The following is a 12,563-nucleotide window of genomic DNA, read 5'->3' as shown; positions in this document are numbered from 1 at the left end:
CCCTTTTTTATTTGAACTTAATACGATCAATTTAGTCTCAAATAATGAAACATGTTCAATTTGGTTTAAATATGGCAAAAACACCGTTGGAGAAGAAAGGGAGTGCAATGTGCCATGTAAATAGCTAACGTTTAAGTATTTTGCTCAGAACACTAGTTCTTCAATATTCCCAGTTAAGAAGTTTTAGGTTGTAGTTATTATATGAATTATGACGAGTCGACTTTCTCTCTATACCATTTTGTATTTCATATACCTTTTGACTATTGGATGTTTTTAGGCTTTTCAGGGAAGTTAGGAAAGCTATAAGGCTAGCTTTTTTAAACAGAAATTTGCATCCTGTAGCACAAACTCAAAGTTCTGGGACTCTAAAGTCCATGGAGAATAAGAGCACCTCCTCCAAGCTGCCCACTGCACTAAGGCTAGGAAACACTGTCACCACTGATAAATCCACTATAATTGAGAATTTCAATAAGCATTTTTCTACGGCTGGCCATGCTTTCCACCTGGCTACCCCTGCACCCCCCACAGCAACTTGCGCAAGCCTCCCCCATTTCTCCTTCACCCACATCCAGATAGCTGATGTTCTGAAAGAGCTGCAAAATCTGGACCCCGACAGATCAGCCGGGCTAGACAATCTGGACCCTCTTTCTAAAATTATCCGCCGAAATTGTTGCAACCCCTATTACTAGCCTGTTCAACCTCTTTCGTATCGTCGGAGATCCCCAAAGATTGGAAAGCTGCCGCGGTTATCTCCCTCTTCAAAGGGGGAGACACTCTAGACCCAAACTGCCACAGACCTATATCTATCCTACCCTGCCTTTCTAAGGTCTTCGAAAGCCAAGTTAAACAGATTACCGACCATTTCGAATCCCACCGTACCTTCTCCGCTATGCAATCTGGTTTCCGAGCTGGTCATGGGTGCACCTCAGCCACGCTCAAGGTCCTAAACGATATCATAACCGCCATCGATAAAGAGACAATACTGTGCAGCTGTATCCATCAACCTGGCCAAGGCTTTCGACTGTCAATCATCACATTCTTATCGGCAGACTCAACAGCCTTGGTTTCTCAAATGACTGCCTCGCCTGGTTCACCAACTACTTCTCTGATAGAGTTCAGTGTGTCAAATCGGAGGGCCTGTTGTCCGGACCTCTGGCAGTCTCTATGGGGGTGCCACAGGGTTCTATTCTCGGACCGACTCTTTTCTCTGTATACATCAATGATGTGCTCTTGCTGCTGGTGATTCTCTGATCCACCGCTATGCAGACGACACCATTCTGTATACTTCTGGCCCTTCTTTGGACACTCTGCTAACTAACCTCCAGACGAGCTTCAATGACATACAACTCTCCTTCCGTGGCCTCCAATTGCTCTTAAATGCAAGTAAAACTAAATGCATGCTCTTCAACCGATCCCTGCCCGTCTGTCCAGCATCACTACTCTGGACGGTTCTGACTTAGAATATGTGGACAACTACAAATACCTAGGTGTCTGGTTAGACTGTAAACTCTCCTTCCAGACTCACATTAAGCATCTCCAATCTAAATCTAGAATCGGCTTCCTATTTTGCAACAAAGCATACTTCACTCATGCTGCCAAACACACCCTCGTAAAACTGACTATCCTACTGATCCTCGACTTCGGCAATGTCCTTTACAAAATAGCCTCCAACACTCTACTTAACAAATTGGATGCAGTTTATCACAGTGCCACCTGTTTTGTCACTAAAGCCCCATATACTACCCACTGACCTGTACACTCGTTAACTGGACCTCGCTTCATACTCGCCGACAAACCCACTGGCTCCAGGTCATCTACAAGTCTTTGCTAGGTAAAGCCCCGCCTTACCTCAATTCACTGGTCACCATAGCAGCACCCACCCGCAGCACGCATATTTCACTGGTCACCCCCAAAGCCAATTCATCCTTTGGCCGCCTTTCCTTCCAGTTCTCTGCTGGAACAAACTGAAAAAAATCACTGAAGCTGGAGACCCGTATCTCCCTCACTAACTTCAAGCATTAGTTGTCAGAGCAGCTCACAGATCATTGCACCTGTACATAGCCCATCCAACTACCTCATCCCCATACTGTATTTATTTATTTTGCTCCTTTGTACCCCAGTATCTCTACTTGCACATTCATCACTCCAGTGATTAATTGCTATGTCGTAATTACCTCGCCAGTATGGCCTGTTTATTGCCTTACCTTCCTTATCTTACCGCATTTGCCGTCACTGTATGTAGACTTTTTCTACTGTATTATTGACTGTTTATTCCGTGTGTAACTCTGTATGTGTCGAACTGCTTTGCTTTATCTTTGCCAGGTCGCAGTTGTAAATGAGAACTTGTTCTCAACTAGCCTACCTGGTTAAATAAAGGTGAATTAAAACAATAGACACTTTAGTATTGCCAGCCTAATCTCGGGAGTTGATAGGCTTGAAGTCAAACAGTGCTGTGGTTCAAGCATTGCTAAGAGCTGCTCGCAAACGCAGTAAAGTGCTGTTTGAATGAATGCTTATGAGCCTGCTGCTGCCTACCACTGCTCAGTTAGACTGCTCTATCAAATAATAGACTTAATGAAAAACACACAGAAATATGAGCCTTTGGATATTAATATGGTCAAATCCGGAAACTATCATTTAGAAAACAAAATGTTTATTCTTTCAGTGAAATACGGAACCATTACGTATTTTGTCGAACCGGTGGCAACCCTAAGTCTAAATATTGCTGTTACATTGCACAACCGTCATAATTATGTAAAGTTCTGGCAAATTAATTACGGTCTTTGTTAGGGAGAAACACAGTTCTATGAGCCAGGCGGCTCAAACTGCTGCATATACCCTGACTCTGCTTGCACTGAACGCAAGAGAAGTGACACAATTTCCCTAGTTAATATTGTCTGCTAACATGCATTTATTTAAAATAAATATATAATAAAATATACTTGTGTATTGATTTTAAGAAAGGCATTTATGTTTATGGTTAGGTACATTTTGTGCAACGAATGTGGTTTTTTTCCGCAAATGCGCTTTTGTTAAATCATCACCCGTTTGGCGAAGTTGAATTAGGCTGTAATTCGATGATAATATTGCGATCCCTGTTAATTTATATGCAACGCAGGACAAGCTAGTTAACCTAATGATTGTGAAGATTGATAGTTTTTTATAAGTTTAATGCTAACTAGCAACTTACCTTGGCTCATTGCAGCCACAAGGTTCTTTTGACACTGCACTCGCGTAACAGGTGGTCAGCCTGCCACGCAGTTTTCTCATGGATTGCAAAGTAATCGGCGTCCAAAAAGGCGGATTACTACGAGAGCTTGAAATAGGCGCCAATTTAATCGGTCGACCACTAGTCGAAAGGCAAACTCTTCATGAAACATCAATCCAGGGGCTAGTCAATTCCACATTTTCTTTTGCGCCGAAATCGAAAAAAGTTATTTTGCAAATGCAGCAGGTTATGGTGTGAAATAGGTTTTTTGAAGTGCCGTCTAAGTAATGTTAATGACGACTTGTGTTTATCAATGCACAACCACAACCTTTTTTTCCCACTCCTATCCATAAAATTATTAAGTAATGCAAAAGCGCTACTGTGTGTGAAGTTTAAATTGCATTCTGTTATTAAAAGTGTAATGTAATATTAATCAAATATTTCATCAGTACTCTTCATCAAATGAAGGGCATGGTGACGTGATCTTTGCAAGAGGGAAGGAATCTGATTGCATTGAACCACAACTGGTGGCGCAGTCATTTCATTCAAGGGTAATTGGAACTAGTCATGAGTTAGCCTGCTCCAGAGCAGGTTAGTTCTGAAGGATCTGTTACCATAGAAATTTTGCTGGCTAAAAGGTGAGCTACTTTCTTATGACCGGTTATCCTGAATTGTACTCAGAGTTGACTTAAGTTACCTCGCTAACTCCTCAAACCTGCTTCCTAGGACACCCCTCTGACCTCCCGCCTGCCTTCCATCTTTGAGGACATGATTTTCCATTAGAGCGGTCACTCGACTATCTTGTCAATATAATAGAACATATTTGGCTCATTCAGTAAGAAGATGCGATTTAGAGACTTCCTCTCCATATTCACTCATTTGGAAGCCTGCAGAAGGGTTTGCCAGAAAAGGAGACAAGCCACTTTAGACTAAAATTCCCCAGACACAGATCAAGGCACTGTGCTTAAAGGGATACTTTGGGATTTTGGCAATATCATTTATGTCTGTGTTTAGCGTGAAGGAAGTTGGAGGTAGTTTCGCGAGCCAACTAGCTTTAGCGCAATGACTGGAAGTCTGAGTATCTACTAGCATGCCTGTGGCCTCTTTAGTTTAGTGGAATGCCATATGCCATTATGCTGCTTTGACTGTGGCCTCTTTAGTTTAGTGGAATGCCATATGCCATTATGCTGCTTTGACTGTAACACCAGTGTTATACCAAAGTATACACCCTTGTGTTATGCTAGGGAAATTGTTTCCATAGCTAGGGCTGACAGTGAGGACTTGTGAAGAGCACAATCAACATCCTCTGCATAATCAAAACAGTTGCTTTGGGAAGGTTGTTAGCCATAGTTATGCAGAGGATGTTGATTTCAGTCCTCAAATGTTTGCCCGCAATTAAAAAAACATGTTTATCACCACCCTTTAGTGCTGTAAGATTCATATGAATACACTGCAGATCTTTATGTCCAGGATTCAATCCGACAACGCACCTTTGAAAGACAATGTTCAGGGATATTGCATTCACGGTAGGCTGAACGCTGCATACGTCAATTCAATCTGAAATTTACTTTAGATCGGATCAATGCGAGATCGGATTGAATCCGGACATAACTTTATGCTTACTAGACAAAGCTCAACAACAACACACTTAAGTTAATTACAGATGCAGTTCAAATGTCCTTTGTGTCAAACAAATGAGCAAGGACTCCTCTCGAGAAGCCAGCGCGCTTACGCCTGATTTCATTTAAATGAATAGACGTGTATCACGCTGTGCAAATGTTATGTGTCCGGTGTAGCAGGCAGTTAGCCTGGCAATGTTCTCATAGTTCAAGCGTTAATTCAGTCATATCTTATCCACCCAAGAAAACAACTGAATGTGCCTCTCAATCTTCTGTCGAATCACCTTCCCCTACACAGGGCACAGTCATGTTTTTGTGCATTCTTTCTCTGTGTTCTCTCAGGCGTTGCTTTGATCTGAAGCATTTAAGACAATCATAGCAATATGGCTTCTTCTCAGTGTGTATTTTCTGATGACTATTTAATGCCCCTCTATCGCTGAAGCATTTTGGACATGTAGGACACACATGCGGTTTTTCACCTGTGTGAATTCTCAAATGCACATTCAACTGAAAACCTGTGGAGAAAGATTTGCCACAAACGTGACAGTGGTGTGGTTTCTCCCCTCTGTGTCTCTTCATGTGCCGATTCAAGTTGGAACTCTGACTGAAACATAAGTCACACTCCTGGCAGTGAAACGGTTTGTCATTGGTGTGAACTCTCATATGCACTGTTAGAGTATGGCTATAAGTGAAACATTTGTTACAAAGTTGACACTGATGTGATTTCTCCCCTGTGTGAATTCTCATGTGCAATTTTAGATTACCATTCTGAGGGAAGCATTTTCCACATTCAGGACAGCTATAAGGCTTCTCCCCTGTGTGAATCCTGCTATGATTTTTCAGATGCTCCATCCTAGCAAATGAACTGCCACAATCCTGGCAGCTATATGGTTTCTCCCTTGTATGAGTCCTTATATGCATTTTAAGGGAAGTGCCAAGGCGGAATGTTTTGCCACAGTCATTACAGTGATATGGTTTTTCTCCAGTGTGGATCCTCATATGCGCATTCAGATTTCCACTCTGAGCATAACGTTTGCCACATTCATGGCAGCAATGTGATTTCTCCCCTGTGTGGACTGTCTTCATATGCAGATTCAGATTTGTAATACTGGCAAAATATTTATCACAGTCATTACAGGGATATGGTTTCTCCCCTGTGTGGGTTCTCATATGCTTTTCCAGATCCTTAGTAGCATCAAAACTTTTACCACAAACATCACAAAACCTAGTTCTGTGAGTTTGTAATATGTGATCCATCACACATTTTAGGGATTGACAGCTTTTTCCACAAACACCACACATTTGTTCATTATCTTTTCTGTGACTTTTCAAATGTATCAATAAAGCTCCAAAGGACTGACAAGGCCTTCCACACACCTTGCAACAAGGACCAGCAGGGCTTTGTCCTTTTTCTGTCTGCCGCCTCTTTGATATGTGCGTCTTTAAAGCAGACAATGGTCTTGCACTCTCCTTCCTATGAACACTTTCATTGTCATCACCCTGAGCTGCAGAACAGCCTGGATTTACTACAGAGAGGGCCTGAGAGTCACTGGTTGGTTCTGAAGAGTTCTCTTCTTGAGATTCTGTTTTTATCTGTTCAGTGGACGAGTCTCCATTTTTGCATTCCTTACTTTGGGTTTTAAGATGTGAGGACCGAGTTGGGTACTGATCATAGTCACTTTTCACACAGGGAGGAGTGAACACAGAGTCTTTAGTATTATACTCCAGCTCTTGACATTCCTCCTGTTCCTCTTTCCCCTGGCTGGTCCAGAGTTCCTCCTGTTCCTCTTTAATCGGTGTGGGCTCCAAGTCCTCCTGCCCCAGACTGGGGCTCCACTCCTGCTCACAGTGCTGCTGCTCTTCAGAGACGTTGAGCTGTTGGTCTGAAGGGAAGGAGAAAGGATGAATTAGCTAGAACTCCAACATTGACATGAGATTGGCAGGGGTCTCAGTAAACCTGGGAATAGTCCTAGTTCCATAAGTGTTGTGAACAACAATGTTATCATTAGAATGCACATGTAGAGCTTTATGTGGACATTTTTACATATGACATGTTTTCTTTAATATATGATTCTGTGTGCTCATAGAACTAAAAATGGAATTGAACTAGCTATTCCAAGAAGATTAACAGAAAAGGTATGAAAACAATAAGAGCACCTCGGTAAGAGTGTCTGCTAAATAAAAAAATGTAAATGTGAAAAAAAGTGTGTGAATGCCAGTATAATATGCCAAACGATGACCTCATACAGATAATAGTATTATTAAAAAAGCAAACATGATTTAACTGTAAAGAAGTTGTGGGGCGTTCACATGCTATTGGAAGTTTGGAGTTCCAATTGGGAAATTTCACTTCAACGACCGTTCAAGTTGTAATTACAAGTGGGAAACAAATGTTCTTACCAGCGTCGTGATCTCTGGCCTTACACCTTTTCAACCAAAAGATGACTTAGCCCCCACCTACATATACAGATTACCTCAACTAGCCTGTACCGGTGCCCCCTGTATATAGCCTCGTTATTCTTATTGTGTTACTTTTAATGTTTAATTTTTTTGTCTACTTGGTAAATATTTTCTTCTTCTTGAACTGCACTGTTGGTTAAGGGCTTGTAAGTAAGCATTTCACGGTAAATTCTACACTTGTTGTATTCGGCGCATGTGACAAAGTTTGATTTGATACAGCTGCCCAGTGGGAAGCACCTCAGGTTGGCAGCCACCTCGATTCAACACAGGTGTGCACAGGCTCGTCGTCATTCCCGAAGGCAGTAACGTTAGCTGATTGCCACTGTGACATCCAAATGGTGACCAATATTACAGGTTATTTCTTGCTCGCACATCAAAACATAACTTTTTAACTAGCGCCCGGCCTTTAATGTCTGTTTTTGTGTGAAGCCGAAGCTAAACTTTCCACATAGCGTGGATAATTGTCACCAACAGTACTTACAAGCAGCTTCATGTAATGACACAATGCTAATGGCTGTTTCTTGTGGGGTGTTCATTGTAGTAACTGCAGTCTGCAGATGGATATTGGGTGGATTGGATTATGCTGAGCCGCGGGGCACCGGTCTATGGCCTGTGATGTGAACACGCAAAAGCGGAGACGAAGGAGTGACCTCAAATGGAACAGTAACCTGTGCTGCTCGGTTATGTTGTCAACAGGGCAGCATGGTGCAACATATATATACAACAGTAATTTTTATTCAAAGTAATCAGTTTCGCATGTGATAACACAGAATCCTAATCATTACTCTGAACTGCATAACATTTGTTTTGAGCCGACTTCGCCGTGGCCTTAACCACTGAGGTATGAGAACAGGCACTGTATATACTGCGGTATAATGAGAACAGGCACTGTATATACTGCGGTATAATGAGAACAGGTACTGTGTATATACTGCGGTATAATGAGAACAGGTACTGTATATACTGCGGTATAATGAGAACAGGTACTGTATATACTGCAGTATAATGAGAACAAGATGTCTGACCATCGTTTAAGGGGGAGGGGCTATACTTCACCTAAGATTTCTCATTACATTCATGGTCCTTCAATTCTCTACAACCCTAACCCTATTTTTCAAGGACTGACTGAACTGAATCCATTCGTCTGCAATCGACTCAACACACCTCTTCAATTTGGGCACCTGGCGGGTCCGTATAGCTTCTCCCTATTCAAGGTAATCCACTCACGTTCGCATAGCCGATTCATGGCCTTCTATATGGCGCTACCCATGCGTTCGGTTTATACCATAGAGATGGAGGACTTATCTTTGTACCTGTGCCATTATAGCGTCTGTGACAGCATGGGTAGTGCCATTGAGACTATTTTCTTCTTCATAATTGGCTGATCCCTCCAACAGGGTCACAAGGAGGGATCAGCCAATGAAGTTGGAAGTCCTACCCAGTTGATGACATTAAAATGGTGGAAGCCTACAATGGCGCTGCCCATACTAATATAGCCGTTTGGCCAGAAGAGTCCTCTCATTCTCTATGGTTTATATGGACCAACATTATGTGAACTGAGCGTCATCCAAAAATATGGTAGACTGGATGAATATAAAATGTTGATGTCTGAGTGGAAAAAAAAATAAAAACAGCTTGAGCGACAATTATTAGAATAATTCAATGGATGATTAGTGTACAATGATGACTGTCTTATTAGTAATTTTCAATTTTGACCTCTATATGGCCGTCTATGGAAATTGTCTTTCTAGGACGGGGTCAGTTAAACTGCAGTACCGAAGTAAATCTGTATGAGCAGTTGAAACTGTGATTCTAGACCAAGACCCTGGCCCTTTGCTTTGAACAGGGCACCTGCCTCATGCCCTGACCTACGTGAAGATAGCCACAATAAGGATAAGCCAAAATAGTGGAATTTGCAGTTCGCCTTCAAAATAAAAAGTTACTAATTGAAAGTGATACATTTATACAAATATTGGAATCATGTCATATTGACTAAATAATACTACACATGTTTGGAATATTGTGGATCAATTAATCTATACGTAAGGCTGTGCAATGTGAATGTCTAATACTCATAGTAGGTTGACAGGTAAGCTTAAATGTGGCTAATTCCAGTGGTTTCAAAGTCCTACAATATGAGCTACGATGCCAATAAACTCAGCAAAAAAAAAAAGTCACATTTTCAGGACCCTGTCTCAAAGATAATTCGTAAAAATCCAAGTAACTTCACAGATTTTCATTGTAAAGGGTTTAAATACTGTTTCCCATGCTTGTTCAATGAACCATAAACAATTAATGAACATGCACCTGTGGAACGGTCATTAAGACACTAACAGCTTACAGACGGTAGGCAATTAAGGTCACAGTTATGAAAACTTAGGTCTCTAAAGAGGCCTTTCTACTGACTCTGAAAAACACCAAAAGAAAGATGCCCAGGGTCCCTGCTCCTCTGCGTGAACGTGCCTTAGGCATGCTGCAAGGAGGCATGAGGACTGCAGATGTGGCCAGGGCAATAAATTGCAATGTCCGTACTGTGAGACGCCTAAGAGAGCGCTACAGGGAGACAGGACGGACAGCTGATCGTCCTCGCAGTGGCAGACCCCGTGTAAGAACACCTGCACAGGATCGGTACATCCGACCATCACACCTGCGGGACAGGTATGGGATGGCAACAACAACTGCCCGAGTTACACCAGGAATGCACAATCCCTCCATCAGTGCTCAGAATGTCCGCAATAGGCTGAGAAAGGCTGGACTGAGGGTTGTAGGCCTGTTGTAAGGCAGGTCCTCACCAGACATCACCGGCAACAACGTTGCCTATGGGCACAAACCCACCGTCGCTTGACCAGACAGGACTGGCAAAAAGTGCTCTTCACTGACGAGTCACGGTTTTGTCTCACCAGGGGTGATGGTCGGATTTGTGTTTATTGTAGAAGGAATGAGCGTAACATCGAGGCCTGTACTCAGGAGAAGGATCGATTTGGAGGTGGAGGGTCCGTCATGGTCTGGGACGGTGTGTCACAGCATCATCGGACTGAGCTTGTTGTCATAGCAGGCAATCTCAACGCTGTGCGTTACAGGGAAGACATCCTCCTCCCTCATGTGGTACCCTTCCTGCAGGCTCATCCTGACATGACCCTCCAGCATGACAATGGCACCAGCCATACTGCTCGTTCTGTGCGTGATTTCCTGCAAGAAAGGAATGTCAGTGTTCTGCCATGGCCAGCGAAGAGCCCGGATCTCAATCCCATTGAGCACGTCTGGGACCTGTTGGATCGGAGGGTGAGGGCCATTCCCCCCCAGAAACGTCTGGGAACTTGCAGGTGCCTTGGTGGAAGAGTGGGGTAACATCTCACAGCAAGAACTGGCAAATCTGGTGAAGTCCATGAGGAGGAGATGCACTGCAGTACTTAATGCAGCTGGTGGCCACACCAGGTACTGACTTTGACCCCCGTTCAAGGACACATTATTCCATTTCTGTTAGTCACGTGTCTGTCACGTGTCTGTGGAACTTGTTCAGTTTGTCTCAGTTGTTGAATCTCATGTTCATACAAATATTTACATGTTAAGTTTGCTGAAAATAAAACGCAGATCACAGTGAGGACGTTTTTCTGTTTATTTGTTTAAACACTAAACAGTTATGTTCTTTAGGTGTCGCTGAGTAGTATACCTATGGATTGTGGATCCATAAAATGGGTCAGGCTGTATAGTGAAATATACGTATGCTCCCAATAAAATTCTAAAGTCTAATACATCCACAGTGCAATTAACTGATTTATTTATTTTCTATTAACTACTTATTGTATTTTGTTGAATTCGTCCAACATTCCAACCTTTGTTTAGACTTTATAGTCCACGATTTGACTTGCCTAGTTAAATTTTAAAAAGTACTTTCAATGAGGGACGTTTATTTTGAAAGCTGCTCGCTTCATATAGGTCATGCCCGGGAGGCAGCCCGGTTCCAAAACAAATGCAATCAACTTTCACCAGCTTGACCACACCAACAACATTGCCAAATTAAATGTTTAGAAAAAAACGTTGATGCAACGCGTAACAAACCTGTTCTATGTAACTTTATCTCCGGTTTCAGGAGGATATCAAGCAGCTTCTGTACACGGGCGTTCTCCTCTTTCGATAGGGAATATTTTCCCTGGTACTTTGTTATCGTTTTTTCAACGGCTCTAAACAACTCAGGAGCCGCTCTAAATCCCTTGTTGAAAATCAATCCCAACAACTCTATTTTAGACATTTCTCCGAGAATCCTAGCAAAATTATGGAATGCTTGGTAAACTAGCTAGAAGTTTATTTATTTCAGGCCACGCGGGAAGCGCACGACGAATCACATCAGAGAGGACGTGTCCACAACCCAACAACGCGGGCCCCGATTGCTTTCCCTGGACACAAACGATGACCAATCCGAGAGCATGAAATGAAACGCCTTCTTGTGCATATTATACACGTCATTGGGCAGCACCATCTGTATGTTGGCCTGGTGTTGGAACAGATGGGTGTAGTGTTACAAAGTATAATGCATTTATACTCCAGTGTGGTTGAGGCGGTAATGCAACAAATATTGGATGTCAATCGCCATCAATATACCTCGTCGAAGAAGACGCCCACATTCAGTTGCATGTTATGAATGTCTAAAATGAAAATAATCTTGATTTTGGCTTTAGTGGTGATAGCTTTATACAATGTAGGTTGGTAATATATCTAAAATATGTGTAAATATCATTTTGTAGTAGTCTATAGTAGGGCTAGCCTTTAGTAGCCCTTGATCATGACACTCAAAACAGATACATTAAGTTAATATATTGTTTTATCTTTCTCGTTGCTGAGCGATAAAGGCCATGTGTTACGAAAGCCCTATCGCAAGCGATGATTATTGATGTCGGGATTGTATTTCACATGAGCCAGTCGTGGGCGCCTTGAGTTTTCTAGTACTAAGTTCTTATGTAATGTACCAACACATGATGGAAGATTCAGTAGAGGGGCTGTAGCCGGAACTGGTTGCCGGTTAGTACCTCCAAATATTTGTATAACTTAGCCAATACAGACCACAGCCTGTCGTTTCCAATGGGAACAAATTACTCATAGTGGGCAGAGCCATGCACGAGCTAGCGAGATCCTATTAGCCCGTTCTAGCATACATCTGCATATTTCTGCCTGCTCTGTGAAGTTCACGTGTGCAATAACGCAATTCGCCTTTGCACCCCTTCTAAACAACACCATTCGTTTTACAACTGTGGCAAAGGTTAAAGTCTACAAAAAGTCGT

At 42.5% G+C, this 12,563-nt stretch overlaps 1 protein-coding gene across 1 annotated transcript; it reads right to left on the bottom strand.

Moving 5' to 3' along the window:
* Window positions 1-3,317: 3,317 nt before the first annotated feature.
* LOC115192725 (gastrula zinc finger protein XlCGF57.1-like) lies at window positions 3,318-11,776 on the bottom strand. Its single transcript, XM_029751516.1, has 2 exons — window positions 11,347-11,776; window positions 3,318-6,710 (listed from the first exon to the last, which is right to left on the bottom strand). The coding sequence occupies exons 1-2, from the start codon at window positions 11,534-11,536 to the stop codon at window positions 5,092-5,094; spliced, it is 1,809 nt and encodes a 602-aa protein (XP_029607376.1). The 5' UTR covers window positions 11,537-11,776; the 3' UTR covers window positions 3,318-5,091.
* Window positions 11,777-12,563: the final 787 nt, after the last annotated feature.

The sequence above is a fragment of the Salmo trutta genome, chromosome 4, assembly GCF_901001165.1.
Source record: "Salmo trutta chromosome 4, fSalTru1.1, whole genome shotgun sequence".
In the NCBI taxonomy this organism is placed as follows: domain Eukaryota; kingdom Metazoa; phylum Chordata; class Actinopteri; order Salmoniformes; family Salmonidae; genus Salmo; species Salmo trutta.
The sequence above is the reverse complement of the archived record's forward strand: the minus strand, read 5'-3'. Positions and strand labels throughout refer to the sequence as shown.

Coding starts and splice junctions, on each gene's coding strand:
- LOC115192725 (XM_029751516.1), bottom strand. CDS start 11,536: ATGTCTAAAATAGAGTTGTTGGGATTGATTTTCAACAAGGGATTTAGA. Junction 6,711..11,346: donor GATAAAGTTACATAGAACAG/GTTTGTTACGCG, acceptor CCTTCCCTTCAG/ACCAACAGCTCAACGTCTCT.